Below are 26799 nucleotides of genomic sequence, written 5' to 3' on the forward strand. Positions count from 1 at the left end.
CAATTAATAAAAATATTTAAAGTAATATAATAAACATACATAATTAAATTAAAAATTAATTTTACCGCTAATTACAACAAATATTCTCATATGAATTGAACAGATCACACCTAATAAGCAATGTTAATTTAGATGTTATTCGTTAGTCGGTCATTGTTAAATGATTTATATATTCATAAATTTTATGACGCAAATAAACAACAGCACATGATGCAAAAATAAAAAATAAAAAGTGTAATATAAAAAATTATTTATTTAATTATTTTGAATTTAAATTCAAATTCAAAATTTGGCCGCCAAAACAACTAAACTCGTTGAAAATGCGCAATAAACACTTAACTCAATGTAAAGTGTATGAGTAAACGAGACAAAAATATTAATGAATTAAACACATATCAATTTAAAATACGTTCCACAAGCTGCACGACGGGAGTTAATGAGTACAAGAGTACAAGAATAAAATGTATAAAAAGTAAACAAAAAGTTAACGACCGTAAAAAATGTTCTCAAAACCTGTAAGCTAAAACAACACAAACAAAAACAATAAACCGCTAAGAATAAGTGACAAAGAAGAAACAATAATAATAAGCAACAAAAAAAGCACAATACATAAGATTTCTTAATAAAGGAATAATTTTTTTTGTTTCAAATACAAAAAAGTAAAAAGAATTAAACAAAAAAAATATTTTTTTAATTAATAATACATAATGAAATAAATTATAAAACAATAATAAAAAAAATAAGATCACAAAAGTATTGTTAAGAGAAGCAATTATTGTAAAAATCGCTCTCTCTCTCTCTCTTGTTATATTTTTTTGCTCCCACTCCAAGCGCTTAAGCTGCCACGAGCGCACAACAAAACATATAGCAAAGAAATAATCGTTTAGTGTATTTATTATTTTTTTTTGTTTGTCATTTCACAACAATAATTTTATTTAGTTTCTTTATCGTTGCTGGCTTTTGGGGCGTATACTTGACTTATTTCTTTCCGTTCTTCTGCAATTGCTTTCTTTTCTTTTTTGTTTATGTGGTATTTTTGCTTCTTCAGTTTCTTTTCTTATTTCTTCAATTCTATTAATTGCGTCTTTCATAATCTAAGTCAGCGATATTCTGGAGGTTCTTAACTCGCCTATGTGCTGAACTAAGCGAAAGCAAAGCGTAAAGCATGCCGTATGAGTAACATTTCACACATGAAATTTATTTTTTTGCTGGCGATTTGGTGAAATTCCAGTAATTATGATGTCATTTTTATGATTCTCAGTAATGAATAACAAATTTTAGAATATTTAATTGTTGGCACTCAAAATTTTTTTATATAACACAATTTGTTGTTTAAGTCAATTTATAAATAATCAATCAAGAATGCATATATGTATAAATAATTATTATAAAATTCCCCTGAACTTATAAGCATAGAATAATTACTTTTTTTTATTTACTAATATTTAATACATATTTTTTATTCATAAGTAATACGTATCCACTATTAAATATACAAGTAATTTGTAATATAAATAATTAGTTTTGTACAATTATTTATTGAATTCTGCTCTTTTTACACTAGCTTTAGGTTATATAAAAAAAACATCGTCAATATTATTTACTGAAATAATTTAGTCGTACATTAATAATATCAAAAGAGGAGATGTTCTAACAAATACACCGAAATGAGAAAGATACTGTTTATAGCGCTAACTCTATAAACACATTCTTCTTATAGTAAGCTAAAACCTGCAAACAGCAAACAAACGTCTAACTATTAGTCAAGTAATCTCTGAGTGGCTCCTATACATCTGTTCTTAGGTTAAATTCGGTTATACCAGCGTTCCTAAGGGTCCGAAGTGTAAGTAGTATATAAAAAACTCAGATGTTTAAAAACCATCTTGGACCTATGGCAAGGCGATCAAGTAGTAGACGAAGTTTCTCAAAAAAAAAAAACCGCTGAACAGTTAAACAGCAAATGTAAGGTACTTTCATTGTCTACCCTACAACTAAAAAAAGAATGAATAAATGGGTGACTCAAACTTCTAGCATGGTGTTTTGATCATCTGTGTCCCGTCAACAAACTTACAACAATCGTGATGTCTCTTCGAAGCATCTCAATAAGAATATTGGATTATTTCTTAATAGACCGCGACAATTTGCTTATCGTTGAGTCTTTCCATCTTTTATTAAATTCTTCAGCACAAAAAGAATTTGGGAAATGTTTACATGATGTCAACGATATCTCTAGAGTTTTTTAGTTTTACAAATGATTAACTGAAGCAACACATCTTGCCAACTCGTCCGCCTTGCAGTTACCAAAAATATCCATTTGACCAGGAACACAGCATAGATAAGTGTTAAAATGCTTCGATATCTCATAGGTTTTATATTAATTTTATACATTTAGTAGATTAAAATTTTACTCATGCTTTGATGCTATTAATCAATTAAAAAAAAACACTAAATAAATGAAATTAAATGAAATTAAAAAAAGAAGAAATAAATGAAATGTATCCCTTCAGTTTAATCGCAAACAGTCAATCCTCAAGTCAAATATGAATTCAAATAAAGAACAGTTAAAGTGCCAGTTAATGGCACCAAGAACGCGAATACCTTAAAAAATGCAAATTAATCAAAAATACATATATAAAAAATTTTAATTAACATTAATTAGTTTTCAAAATCAATATACAATGGAAAATACAATGGAAGATTTAATAATAAACAAATAGAGTTGCATAATCCAACTACACTTCCTTAGATTGAACGACCACACAATAATTCCGCTGATTAGTTAATTATTTTTATAAATAAATATTCAATAAAAAGCATTTCTTCGTAGTTAATCATATTTAACAAGTCAGATTATAGCTTCCGAGTATTCTATAAACTATTTCTTCTGAAATACTTTACATTATTAGCAATGTGCGACTGCCAGGCAAGGTACACAGTACCGATATCTAAAGATTTGTTTCGGAATTGTCCGGGTCTACGTCCTGCAGCCGCTCTTCAATTTCGACAAACAAGTACCGTCCACGATTCCCAAAAGAGAATATATGAAAAATGTACCCAATTAAAAAGTTATTTTATACTTCTAATTTTTTTTATTTTATTTTTTTAAACTTTGTATAAAAATAGTAAGTTTTTAAAATAATATATTTAATTATGATTTTAAATAAAACTTAGTTTTATGGACAAATTTTTTTGGACAGTGATTTTTTCTTATAAAGAATTATTACACAAAATTAAAAATTAATACTATATTCATAGTTTTAAAATTAGTTTATAAAATAAAATTAGTTTTTTTTTCTTTTATATAATTATATATTGAATTTATACTATATATAGTAAAACTTTTAAGACTTGAATTTAAATGCAAGTGGCATGCTTATAGAAATGAATTTATAAAATTTATAAAAAAATTATTTTTATAATAGAATTTATATAATTTATAAAAAGGTTTTCAAATAACTTTTCACCAATAAAATATTTAAAAAAATATTAAAATGATTTTAATTTATTTTGAGTCTTCACATTATTAATTTGTGCATGCAAATAAATAATATATATATAATAAAACATTGTGAAATAAAATATATATTATACATTAAAATATATATTATATATTAAAATACATATATTTTATATATCAAATAAAATATTATATAAAAATGTAAACATAAAAATTAATTTATCGTGAATAAATTTTAATTGAATTAATTCAATATTTTAATTTCATTGTAAAAATTATACTTTATTGTTTTAATATTTCTTACTAAGAAATAAATATTTTTGATGAAACATATTTTAATAAACATGGAACAATTAAATTAATTTTAATTTAATTTAAATGAACATGGTTTAAGCAGTTTTTTTTTTGTGTGTGATTGTATGTCAATATTAACACCTAAAAGGCGGAAAAAAAATTCTTAATAAGTATATATATTATTCTCCTACCTAAGTTGGTAATTGAAAAATAAAAATAATTAAAAACAAACCCACACTTAATTGCTTAATCATTCATAATAAGTCTCGACAATTTCATCCATCTATTATTCGAATTTAGGACAGATTCAATTTCCGGTTTCATTACTTTATAATATACATGGTATTTCGTAATTAAATAGCATAAATGTAGATATATTTTTCAAATTTATTAAATAGATTTTCAATATTTGCCACGATAAATTCAAAAAAAAGCACTTTAAAACAAAACACCCTGTATATAGTAACTATTGAATCATGTCAGAATTTTTTTTATTATTGATACTTTAAAATAAATTTTAAGCTGAATTTTTTATTTCAATTATAAATATTAATAAAATAAATAAAAAATATTAGTTATTACTAATGACTTTAATTTAATTAGAAAATGTATTAAAAAAGAATTAAATTATTTTTTTTTTTGTTTCTACCCTAACTTAAGAATAATTTTTTATTTTTAATTTTTCGCCATTTTGCTATAACGGTTTTTGGGGACAGTATTTTGAAAAATGTTATTTTATATGTTTCGGTTTTTAAAATTACTAAAGCTATTTGTAATTAAGTAGTTAAAATATTAAAACATATTTTAAGGTAATACTTTTAAAATGTCATAAACTTGTAAAATATCATCTAATAGATATATATTTAATATAATGGTAATGTCAAGAACCAATAAAAAATATATATAAAAATATTTTCTTTTTTAAAAATTATAAATGTATATAGTAATTTGAGTATAGTCGTTTACTTATCAATATCATTTTTATATAGTGTTGCGTATTACATTATAATTATAATTATAAAAAAAATTGCAGTTAAAAAATTTGTTCATATTTTTTTGTATTTGTTGTAAAAAAAATATTCTGAAAATATTTATGTTTTATTGTAGATGTGTTTTTTTTTACATTGTATATTATTAAAAATATTTATTTCTTTTTATTTTATATATATACCCTTTGCAATTTTTTTTGTAAATATTTTGCTCTTCTTATTCTTTATTTCTTAATTAAAATTATTAAATTTTTGTTGTTTCATGTTTCATTTAATTTTGTTTTTTTTTTATAAGTTTCTATTTATTTAATAAACTATTTTCATTTTTAATTTTTTTTAACTATTTTTTTGAAAAATTCGATTATTACTTGTATTTTTAATTTTTTTTTTAACTTTTCGAAAAATTTGAATATTAAATTCATTTTTAATTTAATTTTTTAACTCTCTTTAAAAAAATAATATTAAATAATTTTTTTTTCAAATTTTTGTAAATTTTTTTTTTTTTGTTTTTTTTTTAGTTACTTTAATTTTTTTAAACTCTACTTAATTTTTTTCTTGGTTTTTTTTATTTATTTTTAATTTTTTTAATTTATTTTTTTTAATTAATTTTTTTTAAATTTATTTTTTTAATTATATTTTGTCAAATTATATTATTTCAAATTATTTTTATTTTAATTTTTTATTATTGTTATATTGCTTAATATGCTTATTTTAGGTATAAATTTCAATTTGAATGAAAAGCCGGTTGCTTTTAATCCTATTCCTACTGGAACAGATGCCTTGACATTAGAAATAAATTATATATTTAGTTTATATATAAATAAAACGACTGCTTTATAACTCATATTTATTATTTTTACACAATAAAAATTGCAAATTAATTATTCTCACCTTATTAATTCATTTTAAAAATTATTACTTTTGTTTAAATAGATTCAATTGTGTTTACACTGTAAAAATTGTTTTGTTGATACTGCAATCAAATCATACATTACAAAAACTAGAAGCGAATTGAGGGATATTTTCTCATATTCATTTAACCCAATAATCTTTTTTATTAATGTTCAAAGATTGTGAAAACAAAAAATCAAATTAACCACTTTTATTAAAATTTGAATTCACAAAACAATAAGGGTTAACTCTGAGAGCATCATTGTTGCACTGAAGAGGGGTTCGCAACTACCCCTGTAGCGAACCGTATGTTCGTTTCAAGAATAATATTTTCATTGAATAATAATTAGTTTTATATAATTTTTATTAACTTCCCAAAAACTTAAAATTTTTAAATTTATTTTTATTTATATTAAAATAAAAAAAAGTCTTCAAATATGTAAAATTTAAAATGATATATAAAAATTCAAAACTACTTATTAACTTCTAACATATTCAATGAATTTTTCTTATATATATAATTGTTATATATTATTCGCTGACTTTTAAAAAGTATATTAAGTCTTTAGTTCAAATTTATTATGTATAAAAAAATATATTTATAATCCCTGCTGATTAAAACTTTCTTAAAACTAATGCCTTATTGCGAGGTCTTTTATAATTCATTGAGAACATGCATAATAAATATAATTCGTAATTTCTTATTCAAATAAATTTTTCATTTAAATAAAATTTTCATTGAAGCAAAATTTTTGAAGTAAACATACATTTAACTTACATATTTCAAATAAGTATTTATTTCCTTGCAAGAGCAGAAGGAGTTGCATTACCATTTCTCAAGATAGAGCTATCATTCTCATTCTTTGGCACCGTCAACACTGGCAATTTCTCCACTTGCATTGATAATGTCACAGAAACTTGTGACTTAAAACAATTTATAGATAAATCCTTCTGTTCTTTTTTTAGCATCGATTGCATCTCTTGCAAATTTTCACTGTCTTCAGAATTATCCATCCTCACCACTGTTGCATCCAATTCAGTTGGCTTACTACTACTTCTAGTTTTTATTAATTTCTTGTCATTTACTTCTAAGACATTATTCTGCTGAACCACTTTCTTATTTTTTTTAACATAAGGTTTACGAGTAGATGATTTATTTTTATTTTCATTACCCATATGCTCTCGTTCTATATGCGAGCGCACATGTACACGTGACGAGTACCCACGTCCACAAATTTCACATTTAAAAGGTTTCTCTCCTAAAAATTAAATATAAAAAAAATTTATTTAATTATCATTATTAAAAATGTTATTTCATTATTTTTTTTAACTCACCTGTGTGTGTACGCATATGAACTTTCCGATCAATGTTACGCAAAAAGGTCTTATCACAATGTTCGCATTTGAAATTCTTCTCACCAAGATGTGAACGACGATGGACAAAGAGATTTTGATTGGCTCGGAATGTTCTACCACAAATTTCGCACGCGAACGGTTTTTCACCAGTATGTACCCGTTTATGTATTGTTAAGTCGACACTACGCACAAAGGCTTTGGAACACATTGTACATTGATGTCGCCTATCGCCAGTATGATGACGCATATGCAAAGTGTAATCCTGTTTCAGTACGAACGCGAGTTCACATTTTTCACATTTGAAAGTCTTTTCCTTACGATGACGCATTTTGTGCTCTGTCAGTCGTCTTTTAATGCGAAAACTTTTGCCGCATATATCGCAAGCGTAAGGTTTCTCGCCACTATGTAAACGTTTATGTTCGGCTAGGCGAGAATTTTTCTTAAATGTCCTGGAACAAATTTCACATGTCAAACGAATATCATTTGCTTTTTTGTTATAGGTTCTCTTTTCAGGTTTTGTGGTCTCTTTATTTTGATCCATCAATTGGGTTGGAGGCTCTATAGTATTGCATTTCTTATAAGTTTGTTTGGTTGATTTACCTTCCTTATTGCTTGCATCTAATTGCGATTTACTAGAGTTTTCATTCAATTCAGTTATAACATAAAGAATTTGTTCAAAACTTTTAACTGATTCTGGTGGAGAAGGTGGCTTTTGCATTATATTGTTCGAAAGATGAGATTCCATATCGGCAACTATTTTGTCATCGACAGTTAAATGAATTTTTTTATCTTCAAGTAAAGTTGGTGATATTTGTTTTGAGTCCTTAGGTAGAAACGAAACTGGTGATTTTTGTGTTAAGTCGTTAGATGAATCAGGTAATATGAGATTATCCATTGATTTTGGCATTAAATTGTTTGAAACATTAAGTTGCATATTGACATGCACTTTATTATCAACAGGCAAAGCTGATGATTTTTGCTGATGAAAATCCTTAGTAAAATGTGATAAAATATCACTATTAACAACCGAAATTGATGGTTTTTGTGTTAAATTATTAGATGAATCTGGTAATATAATTACATCCATTTTATTATCAGCATGTAAATCCGATGACTTTTGCGTTAAATTGTTTTGAACGTCCACTTTGTTATCAACAGGCAAAAACGGTGATTTTTGCTCTAAATCGCTGGATAGAACTGATCGTGGTTGCGTTAAAATATTAGATGGAACCGGTAACATAAATTTATCAACTTTATTTGCTGCATGCACAACCAATTTTTTTTTCATTAAGTCCACATCCATTTGGTTATCAATAGGCAAAGCTGTTGGTATTCGCTTTAACTCCTTAGATTTATGTGGTAACAAATCGATCATTTTTTTATTAACAGCCATAACTGATACTTGTTTGGTTAAGTTATTACTTGGATCCGGTTGTGTAAACTTATTCATTCCATTATCAACATACAAAGCCAATGGTTTTTGCGTTAGATTCTTTGGAACTGGTATGTCATTATCAATATGAATAGCTGGTGATTTTTGTTTTAAATCGTTATGTACGTCGGAGGACATACAGACATTTATTTTATCATCAACAGTTAAAGTTTGTGATTGTTGCCTTAAGTCTTTAGGTACAACAGACGGTGAAGTTGTGTTCTCAACTACTTTCGGTATAAGAACATTTTTTGGTGGCTTTTTATTAACTATTGTTTGTTCCTTCGTACTATTAGTAAGAGTGGTGTCCATTTTAGTAAAACTTACAATATCAAACAAAGTAGTTTGTTTTAAATTTGGCTTAATTGTTGCAGCTAATTTCGTTTTAAGTTTGGTCGGCTTGAACAACTCAGTTAAGGATAGTTTGATTGGTTTCATGGAAATAGGTTTTTTCACAATAATTTTTTCAGATTTCTTTAAAGACGTAATAGCGGTTTCACTTTGTTTCAAATTTATTGATTTTCTGGTTGTTTGCTAAGGACAAAAACAGTTCATTTAAATTAAAATTTTTATTAAAATTTATGTAAAAAATTAACTTACCTTTTTAATCTTCCTTTGAGTGGTCGTCTTATACTTATCATTTTGATCAGCTGGTATATGTGTAGCATTGTGTTTAATAAGATCATCACTTTCTGGTGGTGGAGTATCTGGCGCAGGTATTGGTAAAGAACTAACTTCACTAAAATCTTCAGCCAATTCATCTTTATTTTGACTTGAGATTAGTGTTGGTAAGGAGGTGGAAACTTCCATTTCAGTACAATTGTCTTCCTTCGCTTTATCTACTGGTTTCTTTAAATGTTTTATAATAAAAACTTCACCTTTGACCTCTACCCTTTGTAAATGAGTAAGATCGCTACCATCTGTCACAGAGCATGTGTGGCGTTCTTTTAGATGACTATGTAATAGGTTCAAGTCAGTATAATTGAATTTATTGCATAAAGTGCATGCAAAGCACAGTTTGTTGCCATCGATCAGCTCAACTTTTCCACATTGCTTAAAAACCAAATTCTTATCTGGACGCAATTCTTTCTTACTTGGAGTATCAAGTATTGACTTCAAATCGGATGAAAATTCGTTCAAAGATAAAATACCATGTACTTTATGCAGATGCTTTGAAAAGTTATCAATATCATACATTAATTTACGACATTTCTTACATTGAAATTTGATTATGTGTGTCTCGGATGAAGCGAAAATTATGCCACATATTATGGAGGAAGTAAGTTTAGTTGTAGATTTACACATTTTGGAAGAATCACGCTTTTTCGTTGGTTCAACAACCTGTAACGAAACATTACCTTCCGTATTAGAATCAACTTTTAACACCGCAGACTTCTCTAGATAACCAGAATCTTGATTTTCCAATACAATTTTTTTGCTTTTATGTTTTTGTATTTTTTGATGTATTGTTTTTTTTCTTTTTCCCGTTGTACATTTAAATTTTATTGAGAAAACTTTATTTTTTAATAATCCTGTATCTACAGGTTCTTTTTTATTTTGTTTGGTTTGTTGTTCTTTTTCTGTTACTTCACCGACAGACGCAGCGCTGCCGTTACTGTGCGCACTGATCGAACCATGCACCTTCTCAGGCAATGATTTGCGAAATAAATCAGATATATCTATGCGCTGAGATTCTAACTCGGCTTCTTCGTCACTGCTTATGGGTAATATATCTGTGACTGCTGGTATATCATCATCCATGTCACTACCTTCATCTGATAAGTCTGTAGAATCATCGCTGTCGTCACCTGTATCCGTAGACTTAAGCTTAAAACACGGCAATATTGGAAGCATTTTAATTTATTTATTTATCAACACAATGCACGTTTATTATAATTTTATTTATTCAAAACGAAATTATCTTAATTAATTTTTAAATAAAACAATTATTTTAATTATTAATCTAATATATTTCGCCAATTACAGACAATCACTGTCCACATTATTAAAACTACTGACGCCGCTTTTTACTCACTCAAATGTTATTTATTATATTTCTTTATTTTGACTGTTCTTTGTTTGTATGATTTTTGCATTATGCTCTCTAGTAAGAGCGAGTGTAATAGCACATACATTCTCTCAGCATGTGTTTTTGCAAACTATTTAGTGATGCAGTTGCGAGTGTGTTAAAATGAAATAGCATGAATATGTGTGGATCTTATGTGTGTATACAAACAATTTTGTGTATTTGATCTTTTTTAGGTTTAATAAAAAACTCAGCACATAATATAAGGGTTGCATTCAGAGCAATAAAATTTTTTAAATATATGTTAATATTTAATAATACAACATTCATATGTAAAATATATAATAATTTAAAAATATGTTAATTTTCAAAAAATAGAATTCAGTCAAACTTTTAAAAATAATTTAAAATTTTTATAATTCCAAATACGCACATTGATATCTGGTATATAAGCCCTGGCTAATTATTCGGAGGCCCCTTAAAATAGTTTATAATTAATTCTATAATTTATTGCAGTATGTATATTTAAAATAGTTTGTAATGTAATGTTACGCTTTAAATAAGAGCAATTTAATGAAGACATATTGTTAAATAAAAAAAAAAACAAAAAAATACGTATATAAATATTTATGTATAAAATATGTCCACAAGAAGTATTTCTTATGTTAATTAAACATTATTTGTTTATTCTACTAATTTAATATATACTAATTAGTAACTATGTAAAAATCCTATAGTTCGAAAATAAATCATAGCGTGTAAAAATAGACAACTTAAAAATAGCTAACTTATTGCACAAAACTAAACTCGATGTCATAACTTTTATCACGTATACAATAATTTAACAATAAATGCTTTAAAAAAAATTTTATAATCTTAGTGCATTTATACAAATGCTAAATAATAAATAAATGTTTGTTTCTCACTAAATTTAAAGCGCCTTTAAAAATAGAAACTTCTTCTTAGAATAATACCACTCAAAAGTTAACGAATTCAGAGCCTACTAATAATTTTTAATATTTCAATTTAATATTAAATTATATTTTAATCAATAATATTAACGAACAAAAACAAAAAACAAAGTGCATTCAAACTTATAAAACATTAACACTATCGCAATTAAGTCGGTAAAAAGCCATACAAAAATGTACTGTTGGAGTTTAGTATAACTTGGGAGTTTAAATACAGTTAAGGTCATAAATAGATATTTCTACCAATACAATTCAGTTTTCTGAAGCTTTTTTATATATGAAAGATGTAAATAAGTCCTACACAATTAGCAAATTAATTGCGAAAATGAAATAATTGAGATAGTGTAAACATACTGTTAGCTACAAATGACTTTCCAAATCTTTATTTTGATCATTAAAATAAAAAATGATTAAATATGGAAACGATTTAGATTTTATAAAGTAAACTCCCAAATTATATTATAATGATTATATATATATAAATATTAATGTCACAATTAAAAATTTCAACACTATTTAAGAATAATTTCTTGAATTATTCTGCAAATGTGTATGATTCCGATTTATTTCCATTATCAGTATATAATTCCAATATTAAGACATAGAACTTTGATAAAATATAACAATTTCTTAAATTTTTCCCGTGATTATTTATCGTTCTACTCTTTATCATATTTTTTTCTGTAAGTTTTCTTTTACTCCTTTGAAACTATCATACTAGTTCCGACAATGATTTAAATTTTTGTCTATTCTAATAATCTGCCCATTGACTTTTCTTTAACATAATTGCATATATAAAGAATTATGAAAGTTTTGCAAAATTTACATTTCTAATATTTTTGGCATGGGAATAGCCAAGAGGCTCTAAGGGGACCGGAAAAAATATTTTTTGCTTGAACATAATTACTGCTTTATTAAAACTCAAGAGAATTTTCCAGTTGAATCAAATAATAGTTCCAATAAATAAGTGTTATAATATGATTCACTAAAGAAATAAGATCTAGAATCTATCTATGCTCATCGTGTTATCAATTAATCACATTTCGGGGCGGAGGACAACATTATCCTATGTACCCTGAAATATTGTTTTCGGCCACTTCAAAAGAAAGAGAGGGGGAGTCGCATTAATACTCCTCTTTGCTATTGCTTTAATTTCTATGTGTATTTTTCTGTATGTGTATGTAGGCATACACATAATATACATATGATAAAAAATCATTTCACAATGAGCTATTTCACTCGAAGTAATAATATACTGTTATTAAGTTCGGGAATAAGCACAGATAAAATCGAGTGGGCAGATCCCAAATTACAATCTTTACCAAGACTTTTCATTAAGCAAAACATAGGACAACCACGCAAAAGATTAATTGGAGAATGATGATTATCATGACTTAAAACCTTACTCCATTGATGTGTGTAGGTTTCTCCGCCTTGACTTCGGTTGACTTCAATTAATATCCCACCCACCCTCAATATTTTTTTGCTGCTAAACAATCTCCTCCCATCTTACACTATTATCACCTATCGACATTCTAAGCTATGGATATGTATTTGTAGGCCCTTGCATGCTATGGTTTCTGCTCGATGGAGCTCCGTGAGTTACAACAACAACTCTATCATATAGACCAAAGAACTGCAACGAGTCATAATTTTAACACTCAGAGTGCACTCGTAAAAAACCAAATCTAAATTCGTATTAATGTTTTTCTCACACACTACTTATAGGCATTCACATTCACCGCAGAAATGATTTATAAGTATGTTCGTTAATGAATGCCGGTGCTAATAAATCAGCTTCACAATAATGCGTATGATTCATGAATCATAGCATATACTCAGGTGAGTATGAATGACTCGATCACTTGTGTGAGTGCTGTATGAAATTTTGTGTGTGCGCTGTTGTGTGCGAAGCAAAAATTTTCTTTGTTTAGTTTTATGGTTTTGGTATGTGTTGTTGTTGTTAGCATTGTAAATGCAAGTATTTTGTTTGTGTTCTTGAATATTTCTTGTGCATTAAAACAGAGATTGTTTTAGGGATTGTTCTTTAAAAAAATCAGGTATAGAAAAATAAATTATAGTAATAAATAATTCAAATAAATTACAGGTCGATTTCAAGTACCTATCTTTGAACATTGAGTATTAATCCAAATTTTTAGAAATATAAATATTTAAATATTATGACTAAATTTATTACACAAAAGTCTTCATGGTAGGTTTTATATTATATTATTCTTAAGCAATTTTGAGGAAAATAATTCCTGGAATACTTATACTCTTTTATACATAGTTGTGATTTTCTTTAATTAGTTTTAGCAATAAATATATTGAAAACTTAGTATATTATTTGTATTTTTATCAACTCCTAATTATTTGCTTTTAATCATATTAGTTTTTAAATGCTTACTTATTTGTCACAGAGTTTTTCGTAATAAACGAATTATTCAGGAATATGACGTAGTACTCATAAATGATTCATAAATAACTCGCATTACTTTTGTGTCGAATGTCGGTGTTTATGAGTATCATATGAGCAGAGTATAAATCATTTAAATGCTGTCAGCTGTTTGTATGAATCAGGTGAAGTCAAATCAACGAAAAAGAGAGTCAGAATGCATATAAATGAAACACAGTCAATGATTCGGGTATGATTCAAGCGTTGAGTACTCATTACAGTTCTCTGATATGAACTATACAGAAATAAATACAACTTTGACAAAGAAAAATCATTTTTTATATATTAATTTGTTTATTTTTTAGTTATATTTGTAAAAAAAATCTCCAAAATTAGTACATTTGTATATCCTATATATAACTTAAATTTATGGACAATTCACTTATTTGATATTGTTTTATTAAATATATAATTAATAGCTATGCAAAATATTTCTAAAATATTGTATTGTGTTTTTAAATTAAATGGTGTTTTGTGTGTAATATAAAATATATATGATCTTCAAAAACTAATTCTGTTTCTTTTCTTAAATGCTAATAGAAAAAAAAATTAAATATCTTAAATAAAAATAAAATTTTTTTAATTAAATTATTTGATTTTAACAGCTATATTGTAAAGCAAAGTTTTCTTCTCAGTTAGTAATTGAGTAATTGAGTTTATTTAAAAAGTCAAGCCATGCTTTATACATATTATCATAAAATCGATTAAGTAAATCAATTATTACGAGTATTTTTACAAAATTAATTTACATTACATTAAATTTACATTAAATTACAAAATTTAATTTAATTTTTTTAAACAGTTTGCTCTTTCAGTTATAAACTTACTTTAATTCTAAATCTTAAACATATTAATATTTTTTATATAAAATAATAACTAACTTATTATTAACTTATTAGTTAATAATTATAATATTTAATTACTAATATTATAATTATTTTTGTAATTGTATTTTAATTTCTTTCATATTTAATAATTTACACTTAATAACTATTTTAATATTAATTTTTTTTCGGTGAAAATGATTTTTATAATTAGACAAATTGTTTACAATTATGTGAGTGCTTCATAAAAAATTAATTACAAATGTAGAGTATGTATATACTTTTAATATCGCTTTCAAAAATTTTTTACATACTTACACAATTTTTACAAAATTACAAAATTTTTTTACATTAAGACCGAAAAGTTTTCGGAAATTCTCATTTAAAATTCGCGCGCTGTATATTTTTCGATATTTTAAGTTTATGTAGTTTGGCAGCAATTAAGGACAATTACTATGCCAAAAATGAGCGCGATCTGTCAGACAGTTCGTTTACGGCAGCTGTTGAAACCAGTTCACCTCAGTAGTGCGTTGCGAAAAAAACAATGGAAAAAAATATTGGACAAAGAGTTTGCATCAAATTTTGTGTTTCGAACGAAATTTCGTGTGCAGAATCGTTGCGAATGCTACAAAAGGCTTATGGGGAATCAGTTTTATCGAAAACTCAAGTTTATGAGTGGTACAAAGCCTTTCAGGACGGTCGTACGACCGTCGAAGACATTTCGCAACGCACTACTGAGGGGAACTGGTTTCAACAGCTGCCGTAAACGAACTGTCTGACAGATCGCGCTCATTTTTGGCATAGTAATTAAGGACAGTGCTGCCAAACTACATAAACTTAAAATATCGAAAAATATACAGCGCGCGAATTTTAAATGAGAATTTCCGAAAACTTTTCAGTCTTAATGTATATTTTATTTATTATAGTATTATTATATCTTTTTCGATTCTGATAATAATTCTTTGTATCATAATTTACAAATTTATTTTTAATTAATATTAAAAGATTTAATTTCTTTAATAATAAAAGATTTTAATTTTAATTTCATTTAAAAAAAATGCTTTAGACACTTTTTTAATATAAAAAATTAATTAATCTCTAATTTTTATAAAATATTAATAATTATAAAATTATTTATAAAAAATTATTTAATATAATAAAATTATTTTTCATGAACATTTATTTACAATGCAAAATAAAAAACATTATTTACACAATTTTTAATTATTAATAAAAAATAAAATTAATTAATTAATATATAATTTTTTAAAATTTGAAGTAATCTATAATTTTTATAATAATATTATCAATCATTTGTATAAATAATTATTCCATAATCTTTATACCAAATTAATTAAAATTATCATTTAAAAAAATTATCGGTAATTTTTCGTCTCGATATTATTATTTAATTAATTAAACTATAATTTTTATAAAAAATTAATTCTTTTATAATTTTTATAAAAATTTATCAAAAATGCGGAACAAAAACATGCTGAAATTTTATTATTCACGTATGCTGTTTTTGTACAATTTTTAATCAATTATCATAAAAATATTATATAAAAAATAATAAAAAAAATCGAATGTTTATAATATTTACTAACAATTGTATACAGTTTTAATAAATGATAATTAAGAATGTATACAATTGTTTAATAAATGTGATAATAATTTAATAATTATAAACACATTTTCTAAAAATTAATAAAAAAATGTAGAATATTCATAAAAATAATTTAAAAATTCAAAATAAAATTTGTAATTCAATTTACATAATTTAAGATTAAAGGTTTATGATTTATTGACCAATAAAATTTTGAAATTAATTTTATTTAGTACTAATTTTTTATTAATTTAATATATGAAATTGCTTGTATTGGGTGTAGGTTTAATCTTTTATTAATTTCGAATTGAATGGCTCACATATATTATATTTATTAATATATTTATTATATATATTATTATATATATTATTAAATATATTATTATATATATTATTACTAATATTATTATATATATATTATATTTATAATATTAACTAAAGCTAATGGAATTTAAGTAGTCTAAATACTAAAACCTACGATAAATAAATAGTTTGCATATATAACATGTTACAATATGTAATAAATGTTATAATAATATAAAAAACTTACTATATAATAAATATATATTTCTACATTTCATTACTCTATAAACTATAAATATCAACTAATAAAGATTTTTAGTCAGAAATTATATACTAAACCGATTTTCAGTATAACAGTTTACTTATCATTTACTCACTTTAATTTTGTATAAAACGCAATTAACTTAAAATTATTAAAATAATTTAATTAAAAAATTTGTTCGTATTATTGTGTATATGTTTAAACAGAAATAAATATATATAAAAATATATATTTTCTATTATATTAAACATGCATTTCAGTTTATATATTTTAATGGTATATTTTTTATAGCATATGTTTTTAAATACTTATTTATTTGATTATATTGTTTTATTTGTACAAGATTAATTACTTTAATTAAAACACTAGATTGTTATAAACCTTTTGTGTTTTTTTTTTTTGATATTAACCCTATTCTTACTGGGAATAAATCTTTATAATTTGTAGTTTGTAATAAATCGTTATAATTTGTAGTTTGTATATAAAAAAAAAATATTTTAACTGATTTATTAAATACTTTAAAATTAATTTACACTATAAAAATTGAATTGTTCACACTTCAATGAAATTATGTTTTGATAATTTAAATTCATTTACACTGCAAACAATTTTTTAAACTTCAATCAACCCAATAAGTTTGACAATGAAAGATAATTGAAGGTAATTTTTCAAAAATTCAATAATACACAATTATATAGCCAGAGAAATAATAAGACTACAAATCAAATTAACCACTGTTGTTAGAAACTAAATCCCCAGTAAAATAAGGGTGAACTCAAATCAACAAAGGGTTTCTACCTACCCCTTGTTGCAAAAAAAAAATGCTTTTTTTTGAGAATGTATACATCGTGACATTGATATTAATATAATGTTTTCAGTTTATAAATTTGAAATTCAACAATATTTTATTTAAATATTTTTAATTATAATGTTAATATTATTTAATGTTATTTTTAATTCACAATTCTATATAAAAAGTAAAAGATTGTATTTAAAATGCAATTATCCTATAATTGTATAAGTAAACAACCTAATTTGTTTTATATATAATATTTATAAAATATCCATTAATTTTTTTTGTTTGTTTTTGTTTTTAAATTAATATTATTCGATGACTTTTAAAAAGTATTTAAGTCTTTTAATATAAGTGTTTTTTATGTATATATAAAATGTATAATCCCTGCTCATAAAAATCTCTTAATGCTAATGCCTTGTTGCGAGGTCTTTTATGTTTGAATGAAATTTTTTTTATAAAGAAAATTATAAGAAAAAAAATGTATATAAAAAAAAATTATACAAAAAAATTTATATAAAAAAATATTATACAAAAAAATTTATATAAAAAATATTATACAAAAAACTTTATATAAAAAAAAATTATTATAAAAAAAATTAATTTGAAATAAAAAGAAATAAATATAAAAATGTAATTAATTTCAAAATTTTATAAAAAATATTTATATAAAAGTATTTAATATAAAGATTTTATAAAAAAAATTTTATATAAAAGAAATTAATATAAAAAATAAATTAATTTAAGAAATAAATTTATTTAAAAAAGAAATGAATACAAAAAAATTTCAATTTAATGAAAAAAAAAAAAACAAATTATTTTGTAGACAAAATTATAAAAAAAAAATTGTAAAAAAATTATTTTGATAGATGAAAATTATAAAAACAAATGTAGTTGTGACTTACTCAACACCCATCTCAATACAAAAAAAATTAGTTTTTCATCCAGGTATAGAAAAATAACTTGTTATCTTTCGTTCTGTTTTTTGGCGAGCTGCGACTCGTTTTCGACGGTTCGCTTTTCCACCGACCAAGTCGGAACCAACATGTTCTTTTTCTGGCATTGCCGTTACTGGTAGTTTTTTTACTTGCATCGATAACTTTACAGATATTTGTTGAGTTGTACAATCCAGTGATAAATTTTCATTAACCTGGTTTAATTTTGTATCCGTTTGTTTCCTTTGGTCTGTTGATAGCATACTTTTATTAGCACTCTTATCTAAATTATCATTCGCCGCCAATGCAACTTCCATTGGAGATTCAACAACTTCTTGATCGTCGTCTATGATTTCTTCTAAGATTTGATTTTGATTCAACAATTCTTTAGCTTTGGATCCTCTTGGTTTGCGTGGTTTCTTCTCTTTGGTAGTTCCGTTCATATGCTTACTTTCTATATGAAAGCGTACCCGAGATCGTGAGGAATAGTTACGGTCGCAAATTTCGCACTTAAATGGTTTCTCACCTTAAATAATATTAGAAAATTATTTTTAATTAAGTTTTTTTTTATATATAATTAATGTTTAAAAAATTACTGTTTTAAAGTTTTTGTATGTTACGACGATTGGTCAATTCAAATATATTCGAAATCGAACATGTGTTCTAGCAGACATCATATGCTTTAGCATAATATGTATGTTGGAGTATTTTCGAACTGCTCGTTCTAAGCAAGCTTTCAAACAGTACAATGCTTAATCAGTTCAATTATATTCGAATTTGAACATAGTCGATCATATCGTATGTTCGAATTTGAACGTATCTTCGAGCAGCTCGATCATAACCATAACTCTTATACAATATAAATGATCATATATGTAACAACTACTCGGAACATGCAATATTTCGAACATTACGATACTTAGCTTAAATATGTTCGAATTCGAACATATGTTTAAACAATTCGATCGTACATTGATGTTTTTACATCCAAAACAAGCATAATCGAACAATAAAATGACATCTTAAATAATATTTAAAGCACAATATATATTTAAAACTCACCGGTATGTTTACGATAATGAACTTTCCGATCAATTTTACGCAGAAAACCTTTACCACAATATTCGCATTTGTAATTCTTAATACCGGTGTGAGAGCGTCGATGGACGGTGAGATTCTGTTTCGCACGGAAGGTCCGATCACAAACTTCGCATTTGAAGGGTTTTTCACCAGTGTGTATCCGTTCATGTATTTTTAAATCAGTACTACGCACAAATGCTTTAGAGCACACTGTGCATTGATGTCGTCGATCACCAGCATGATGGCGCATATGCAATGTATGATCTTGTTTCAGTGCTGAGGCAAGTCCACAAATTGGACATTTGTGAGCTTTGTCTTTGTCTTCACCGTGCCGCAATTTATGCTCTCTTAACCGAAATTTAATTCGAAAGCCTTTGTTGCAAACATCACAAACATAAGGTTTTTCACCGGTGTGTATACGTTTGTGCTCATTAAGACGTGAAGTTTTCTTAAATGTTTTTGGACAAAATTCACAAGTAAGACAATCATTATTGCAGGGACGTCTTTTTTTATTAGGTTGCTTTGAGTCTTTCGCTACATCTGAAGTGGTATCCATTTCATCTTTAATATCATTTTGAACCATTAGATTATCAACTGATGTGTCTAATCTAAAACTTTCAACCGATTCTGGTGGTGATGGTAAATGTTGTATTAAATCATTTGGTCTATTTGATGATGTTTGTTGGGTTAAATCATTAGAAATATCGGATTGATCATCATCATCCATTTCTTTGTCGCTTAATATAGATTTTTCATCGTCTTCCTCCAATTTAGAAGAACTATTTGTATTTAACTGAGGTTGATTTTCTTTATCTAACGTTTTTTGTTTTTCTTTCATTGTTGGAGAAGAGGTACCGCTTTTAGTATAAGTTTTCAGATCAAACAAAGTAGTTTGTTTTAAATTTGGCTCATTAGTTGCAGATTTTCTGGCTTTGAGTATAGTCCGTTTTGGTTTTTCAGCTGAAACCTCTAATGTTTTCATGCCAACCGATTTTTTAATAACATTTCTAACAGATTTTCTCGATGAAACAGGAACAGATTTTTGTTCCATTTTTATTTTCTTAGCTGCCGGTTCGTTAGATGAACTTTTAGCCACACCCTTAAAGGAAAAAAAGTATTATCTATAACATATATATAATTTAACTAATTGAACTCACCTTTTTAGCTCCGCGCTTAGTGCTTGGAATTTTTTTACTAGGCCGATCATTTTGATCATCATCATTTTCTGGAGGAGGTGTATCTGGAGCTGGTGTGGGCAATGTAATACTTTTATTGTAACCTTCCACTAAATTTGTGGTTTTTGGAATGGTAACCATTGGTACTGATGGTAGAGGCGGTTGTGCACCTACAAGTGTCTCTGGACCTTGTAGGCAACTAACTTCCTTCTCTACTTCCAAGGGAGAGTCTTGATTTAACAAAGTACATATCTCGTCTTTTATTTCTTCTTTATGTGCATTACTGAAATTATTTACAACTGGAACAAAGAACTTATGTCTTTCGTTAAGATGACAATGTAATAATGCCAAATTATCATATTTGGCTTCTTTACATAAACCACATACAAAGCAAAGTTTCGTGACATTTATGATCTGCACTTCTCCACACTGTCGTAAATCGGAAATATCCGCACCAAAATCTACTGGATTAACAACTTCCTTCTTAACCTCCAACTCCGTAGATAAGCCATCACTTGATAACATCGCATGAACGTCAAGCAAATGCTTGGAGAAATTGTAAATATCATAAAAAATATTATTACATTTTTTGCAATCAAGAGCGAGAATATGCGCCTTTGGGAAGCCACAGATAGTACCACATATAGAACTGGAAACAACATCTGACGGAGGTTTTTTTTGAGTATTCGATGTTTTTGTTTTATTTTGTGTTTGTTTTTTTCCTTTCTGTTGTGTTTTTGGTTTTTTAGATATATTTTTTTTTCCTGTTTTGGCTTTACGTTTAACTGTAGAACGTTTATTTCTGCTTTGTTTTTTTACCTCCTCCTTTTGTTGTTTAGCTTGTTGTTGTTTTGTATCGTTTATTGCACCTTCGTTTTGAACGGACGCTACACTGCCATCTTTCGAAGTGATCAAGCTATTTAGAGTTTTAATAAAGGGTTTTGGTACAAATAAATCTGATATATTTATGCGCTGCGATTCTAGAACAGCTTCCTCATCACTACTTATAGGTAAATCGACTTCATCTTCTAAGTCACTATCTATATCAGATAAATCTGTTAGATCTTCCTCATTGCCTTTTAGATTATTATATTCCATTGGCGCACGAGAAAATATTGCATTCATTTTGATCTTTTTATATTGTTTTTGTTTTATTTTAAACAAATTTATTATAATTTTGATACTTTTAAATTATATTTAAGTTTTATACAGAGCATTTAGAATATTTTTATTGAAATTCACTTTTATTTCACTAAGTTTCTCAGATAACTAACTCTACTGCTCACATTATTAAATCTACTGACGCCGCTTTTTAATCACTCAAATCTTCAATTTATCTGCTCTTCATTTCTCTGTTTGCTTTATTATGCCTTCGCGCAAGAGTGAGTGTAATAGCTGCTGTAAGTCGGGCTGGCTTTGCAAACTATTTATTGAGGTAGGTAGAAATGTGTTTAAATGAAATGGCATATACATATAAGTGGATCGCATGTGGAATACAAACCACTTATTGTTGATCGCAAAGTGCAATGTTTTTGTTATCAGTTTATCGAACATATGTTATGGAACTATTATTATTATTATATTTTAAATTATTTTAATGACATATAATGTAGTTTTATTTTATGGAACTCACTGTAAACTGTCATTCTTTTTTAAATGAATAAAGAATATGAATTAAATATGACCGACACAATTGACAGTTTATATTTAACTTAATTTTGTTTACATTATATAGTATTGCTTAAACTATTACAAAACATACCAGATTATAACACAATATTTACTATTAAAATCATTATTATTTATGATAATAAATAAGTTATGTTAATAATAAATAATATATAATAATTTATAATATAATTATAAAAATTATTTTATAAAATATATAAAAATATATATAATATAAAAATATTATATATAATAATAACAGATGATATATTATTATATGTTATAAATGAAAATATTAATATCATTTGATACTATTATAATATGTTATAAATGAAGATATTACTATCATTTGTTGTTATTGAATATTACAACATAAACTAAATGCATAACTGCACCCTTGTTAATAAATATGATAACAAGTAAATAAGTAAAACAAGTAAATAAGAAATACGTTTTCAATGAAGAGAATAAAAATAAATTTTTTTAAATATAAAAAAATAACTTGAATGCATAATTGTACACTTGATCACATAATGCTCAACCTCCTGTTTTTTATTCTAAAAAAACATAGAATAGCACGAGCGAATAAACACTATCAACTGAAGACTGTTGATTAATATATTTGTTGGCATTTGTGCGTAGCAATAAGAGAGAGTATTAGAGTGGTTAACGTGATAAGTCGCGTATACGCTATGTCTTTTAATTTTTTGTTGTTTCTCTTAGTGGTTTTGTTGATTAAACGAAATGGACGAAAGGAAACTAAATTAAGAATTAATTTTTAATATTTATTTCACTTGTTAGAAAAAATAAATAAAAATAAAAGTATAATAAATAGTAACCATTAATCTATTCTTTCAATTAGTAAAATATTAATTCTAGGAATAACTGTTTTTTGCTTTTATATATATCTCAACTCGTATACATATGTATGTTTATATGTAAGTATATTATGCACAAATTTATATTTTTTGTAGTTTATAAATGTGTATAAAAACGATATTTAAACTTATTTTCTGCAACTTCTTTTTTTTTATTTTCGTATTGGAACATTTTATAACGCATTTGTGGTTACCCGCCAATTTTTCCGTTTGCAGCAATTTTGAAATTTTTTGCGGTTTTTTAATGTACATATGTTTTGTATGTATGAGTGTAGATCTATGTAATGCTGTGACATACGCAGAAGTCAATTTAAAACTTACAGACTTGACTTTACCTATAGAGAAGTTCGCATCTGCAGTTACTTTCCTAAAAAAAAGGAACATGTAGGAAACTAATGGCAACACGTCCGTATTCTGAAAAAAAGTTATTAGCACAATTTTTTTGTGGTTCCACGGTTTTGTAATAAATACAACATGACAACGTTTGGCCTTTCCCTGAACTTTTTTTTTATTGTTTTCACAACAAATGAAGAAGCAGAGAGCAACAGAACTTTTAGGAAAAATTATGAACGCATATGGCATAGTGCAATGGATGTGGTTTCATTTATTTAGAAATGGTCTCATAGCCATTTACGTTATTAGTTTTTCGTTTTAATTAATGTAAAATTTTTTCTAAATTTTATTAAAACGATATTACGAAAAGAAAAATGCAATAAAAGCTTTTAAAAGCATTTTTAATGCTAAAAGCAAAAATTTGTCTTAACTCAAGGAAAGAATCAGTTAATAATCTATATAGAAAAAATATAGAAATAAAATTGATCTATTAAAATTTTGTATAACACAAGAGGAAAAACATTGCTTCTATTAGTCTATTTTATTTTTAGGTATATAAAAATTGTTTTTTATTTAAGTTTGTCTAATAAACAAAAAAATCAGTGAGGTACTAATCGCAACGTGATCAACGGCAATAACCTAATCTAATGTCTGCTCACTTATTCTGTAGCCATATAAAAGTTGAGGGGTTTGAATCAAGGAAAAAAAACGTTATCTACTCAAATCATGTCTAAAAAAAAATTAGTGAAAGTCTAAATACTCTTTCTTGCAACAGGTTAAGTCATTGCGATGATCAAAGATACCTACTTAGTCTGTCTGTCTAATTCGTTTTCATACGAATGCTATAGGATTATTACAGAATTATCCTGTAGCATATAAGCCCCCATAAAGCTTTCTCGGCTGGTAGTGAATCATCAGCATACCGTCTAAAAGACTAATAACTTTACTCATTGTTTCAAAAAGATTTCCAAATTTTTTACTACATAAGAGAAGCTCTATTTAACTACAAATACCTGCATGACGTCAAATGAAAAGTCTATAAGATGTCTATAATATATAGATATATTCGCTTCCTTCAGAAAAATAATCCCCTACCTGTGTGATTATCAATGCTTATATCCGGTTTTTATAGTGTTTGATCCGAAGACACAATATACTAATCAAATTACAAATCAATATTTTAATTCCTTGATAATAATTCGCTAAAACTTTTAATTATAAACAACACCCATTGGATGGATATGATGCCATCAAAAGTAAGCTCTGATCAATTAATTGTTTATATTGTATATTAAATAATTTAGATTTAGTTTATAAATTATATCGTAGTGATGTCATGCAGTTATTCTAAAATTTTTTTATTATTGTTTCAGAAGTTAGCTTGAACCGTTGACCTTGATATGTGAACTAATAAACTAGTTTGTGAAATTAAAAGGGACATTTTTGAGATTATGAGTTCATTTATTTTACACAGTTCTGTTCTTAAAAAAGGTTTATGTAAATGAATATAGTAAATTGAATGAGTATACTAGTAAACTGCAAAGTTGAATATTGCAATCAAATATACATTAAAACAACAAAACAGATATTAGGCTTATGAATAACGCAACACCTAAATGACATTAAGCCAGGTAAAGAAACAATTGTTTGACCACAAAATATAGAGCAGACTGAGAATATGGGACAATAATATATAACGAGAATAGCCATAACAAAAGATTAACTTTAGAGAGTCTTTACATACTACACAACATAGAGAGACCCATGAATAAGAGAGAGAATAGTGACATCTGTACGAGATACCTGTTAATATTACAATAGCCATAATCCTGATTGTATAGTCTTTAGTGTATATTCTTTATGAATTGTATGTTATTTATTTTATTGTTTATTGTTGTGATTTAGAAGTAAGTTTATAAATAGATTCCAGTATAAATAATTGTCGTACCTGTTTTCAGAAACAGTCCTAATAATACTCCGCCCCGAGGAAGAAGTCAATTAAACTTCGAAACGTCTGCTATATTTAAGTAACTATATAATAAAAATATATATAAAAACCATAGGAAGTTTTCAGTTTTAACAAAAAACGTCGCATAGTTTTTACCCAACCCAACATAAATTATACTTCATCAATGCTAAAATCATTTGTTTTCCTCATTTTTTTCTAAATTATATTATATAATATTTAATATTTTAATTCACATATAAAATGAACTACATTGCTCTCTCATATGAATTAATTTTTTTTTTTTTATTTAAAACGGTTTTACTAAAACTGCTGAATGCCTTTTATCCAACCCAATAAAAATGGTGACTTCATTAAAGCTAAAATTATTTAATTTTTTTCTTTTTTTTTAAATTATCTTATAAAATACTTAATACTTTAATTCATAATAATATGGATTAAGTTGCCCCATGTATGTATATGAACTAATAAATTTGTTTTTGAAACTGAAGAGAAAAAGTGAGATGTACTTTTAATTAAAAACGCCAAATATTGTTTGTCCAACCCAACATAATTTTGATTTTATCAATTCCCAAATCATTTCTTTTTCTCGTTTTTTTTAATTATCCTATAAAATGACGAAATTTTCACTTTTAACTAAAAACGCCGAATATTTTTTGTCCAACCCAATATAATTTTGACTTTATCAATTCTAAAACTACTTTTTTTTCTCGACTTTTTTAAATTATTCTATAAAATGCTTAATTACCTTAATTCACATATAATATTAACATTACAATTTTTCTCCAATATCGGATTCTTGTTTTCTCGAATTTATTAGGAGCATAACTAACGGGTAAAAATTAAATCAGATGTATTTAATATCTCCCATAACTGTTCTTTTTTATTTTCATAACCATAGAGAGCAGAATAGGCACTCTTAAACCTCAAAGAACAACAATACTTAATTACCTCAAACACACTGTCACAACAGTAACAATGAACGAAAACCTTATATCCTTATACTTTCTCATCCTATTATAGAAATACATAATGAACTTGAAGTACTACAAGTGATATTTGAGCATTGACAAAACACAACACATACATATGTACGCATACATAC

The 26799-nt window shown here is 25.7% G+C and overlaps 3 protein-coding genes across 3 annotated transcripts in view; 1 reads left to right on the forward strand and 2 right to left on the reverse strand.

Moving 5' to 3' along the window:
* The window catches only part of LOC119673107 (protein commissureless 2 homolog), a 49071-nt gene that overhangs the window by 16382 nt on the left and 5890 nt on the right, over window positions 1-26799 (forward strand). The gene's annotated exons all lie outside the window — the stretch shown is intronic.
* Window positions 3845-9914, reverse strand: LOC119673105. Its single transcript, XM_038084336.1, has 4 exons — window positions 9020-9914; window positions 6967-8953; window positions 6410-6890; window positions 3845-3892 (listed from the first exon to the last, which is right to left on the reverse strand). The coding sequence occupies exons 1-3, from the start codon at window positions 9722-9724 to the stop codon at window positions 6427-6429; spliced, it is 3156 nt and encodes a 1051-aa protein (XP_037940264.1). The 5' UTR covers window positions 9725-9914; the 3' UTR covers window positions 3845-3892; window positions 6410-6426.
* LOC119673106 (GDNF-inducible zinc finger protein 1) lies at window positions 18530-22283 on the reverse strand. Its single transcript, XM_038084338.1, has 3 exons — window positions 20832-22283; window positions 19657-20773; window positions 18530-19120 (listed from the first exon to the last, which is right to left on the reverse strand). The coding sequence occupies exons 1-3, from the start codon at window positions 21972-21974 to the stop codon at window positions 18600-18602; spliced, it is 2781 nt and encodes a 926-aa protein (XP_037940266.1). The 5' UTR covers window positions 21975-22283; the 3' UTR covers window positions 18530-18599.

The sequence above is a fragment of the Teleopsis dalmanni genome, chromosome 1, assembly GCF_002237135.1.
Source record: "Teleopsis dalmanni isolate 2A chromosome 1, ASM223713v2, whole genome shotgun sequence".
NCBI classification, from domain to species: domain Eukaryota; kingdom Metazoa; phylum Arthropoda; class Insecta; order Diptera; family Diopsidae; genus Teleopsis; species Teleopsis dalmanni.

Bases quoted from the DNA above. Each gene is read 5' to 3' on its own strand.
- LOC119673106 (XM_038084338.1), bottom strand. From the start codon at position 21,974: ATGAATGCAATATTTTCTCGTGCGCCAATGGAATATAATAATCTAAAA. The intron at 20,774-20,831 runs GTGAGTTCAATT...TTTTCCTTTAAG, and splicing joins CTAAGCGCGGAGCTAAAAAG to GGTGTGGCTAAAAGTTCATC. The intron at 19,121-19,656 runs GTGAGTTTTAAA...ATATTATTTAAG, and splicing joins TCATTATCGTAAACATACCG to GTGAGAAACCATTTAAGTGC.
- LOC119673105 (XM_038084336.1), bottom strand. From the start codon at position 9,724: ATGTGTAAATCTACAACTAAACTTACTTCCTCCATAATATGTGGCATA. The intron at 8,954-9,019 runs GTAAGTTAATTT...TTTTGTCCTTAG, and splicing joins CTCAAAGGAAGATTAAAAAG to CAAACAACCAGAAAATCAAT. The intron at 6,891-6,966 runs GTGAGTTAAAAA...TTTAATTTTTAG, and splicing joins TCATATGCGTACACACACAG to GAGAGAAACCTTTTAAATGT.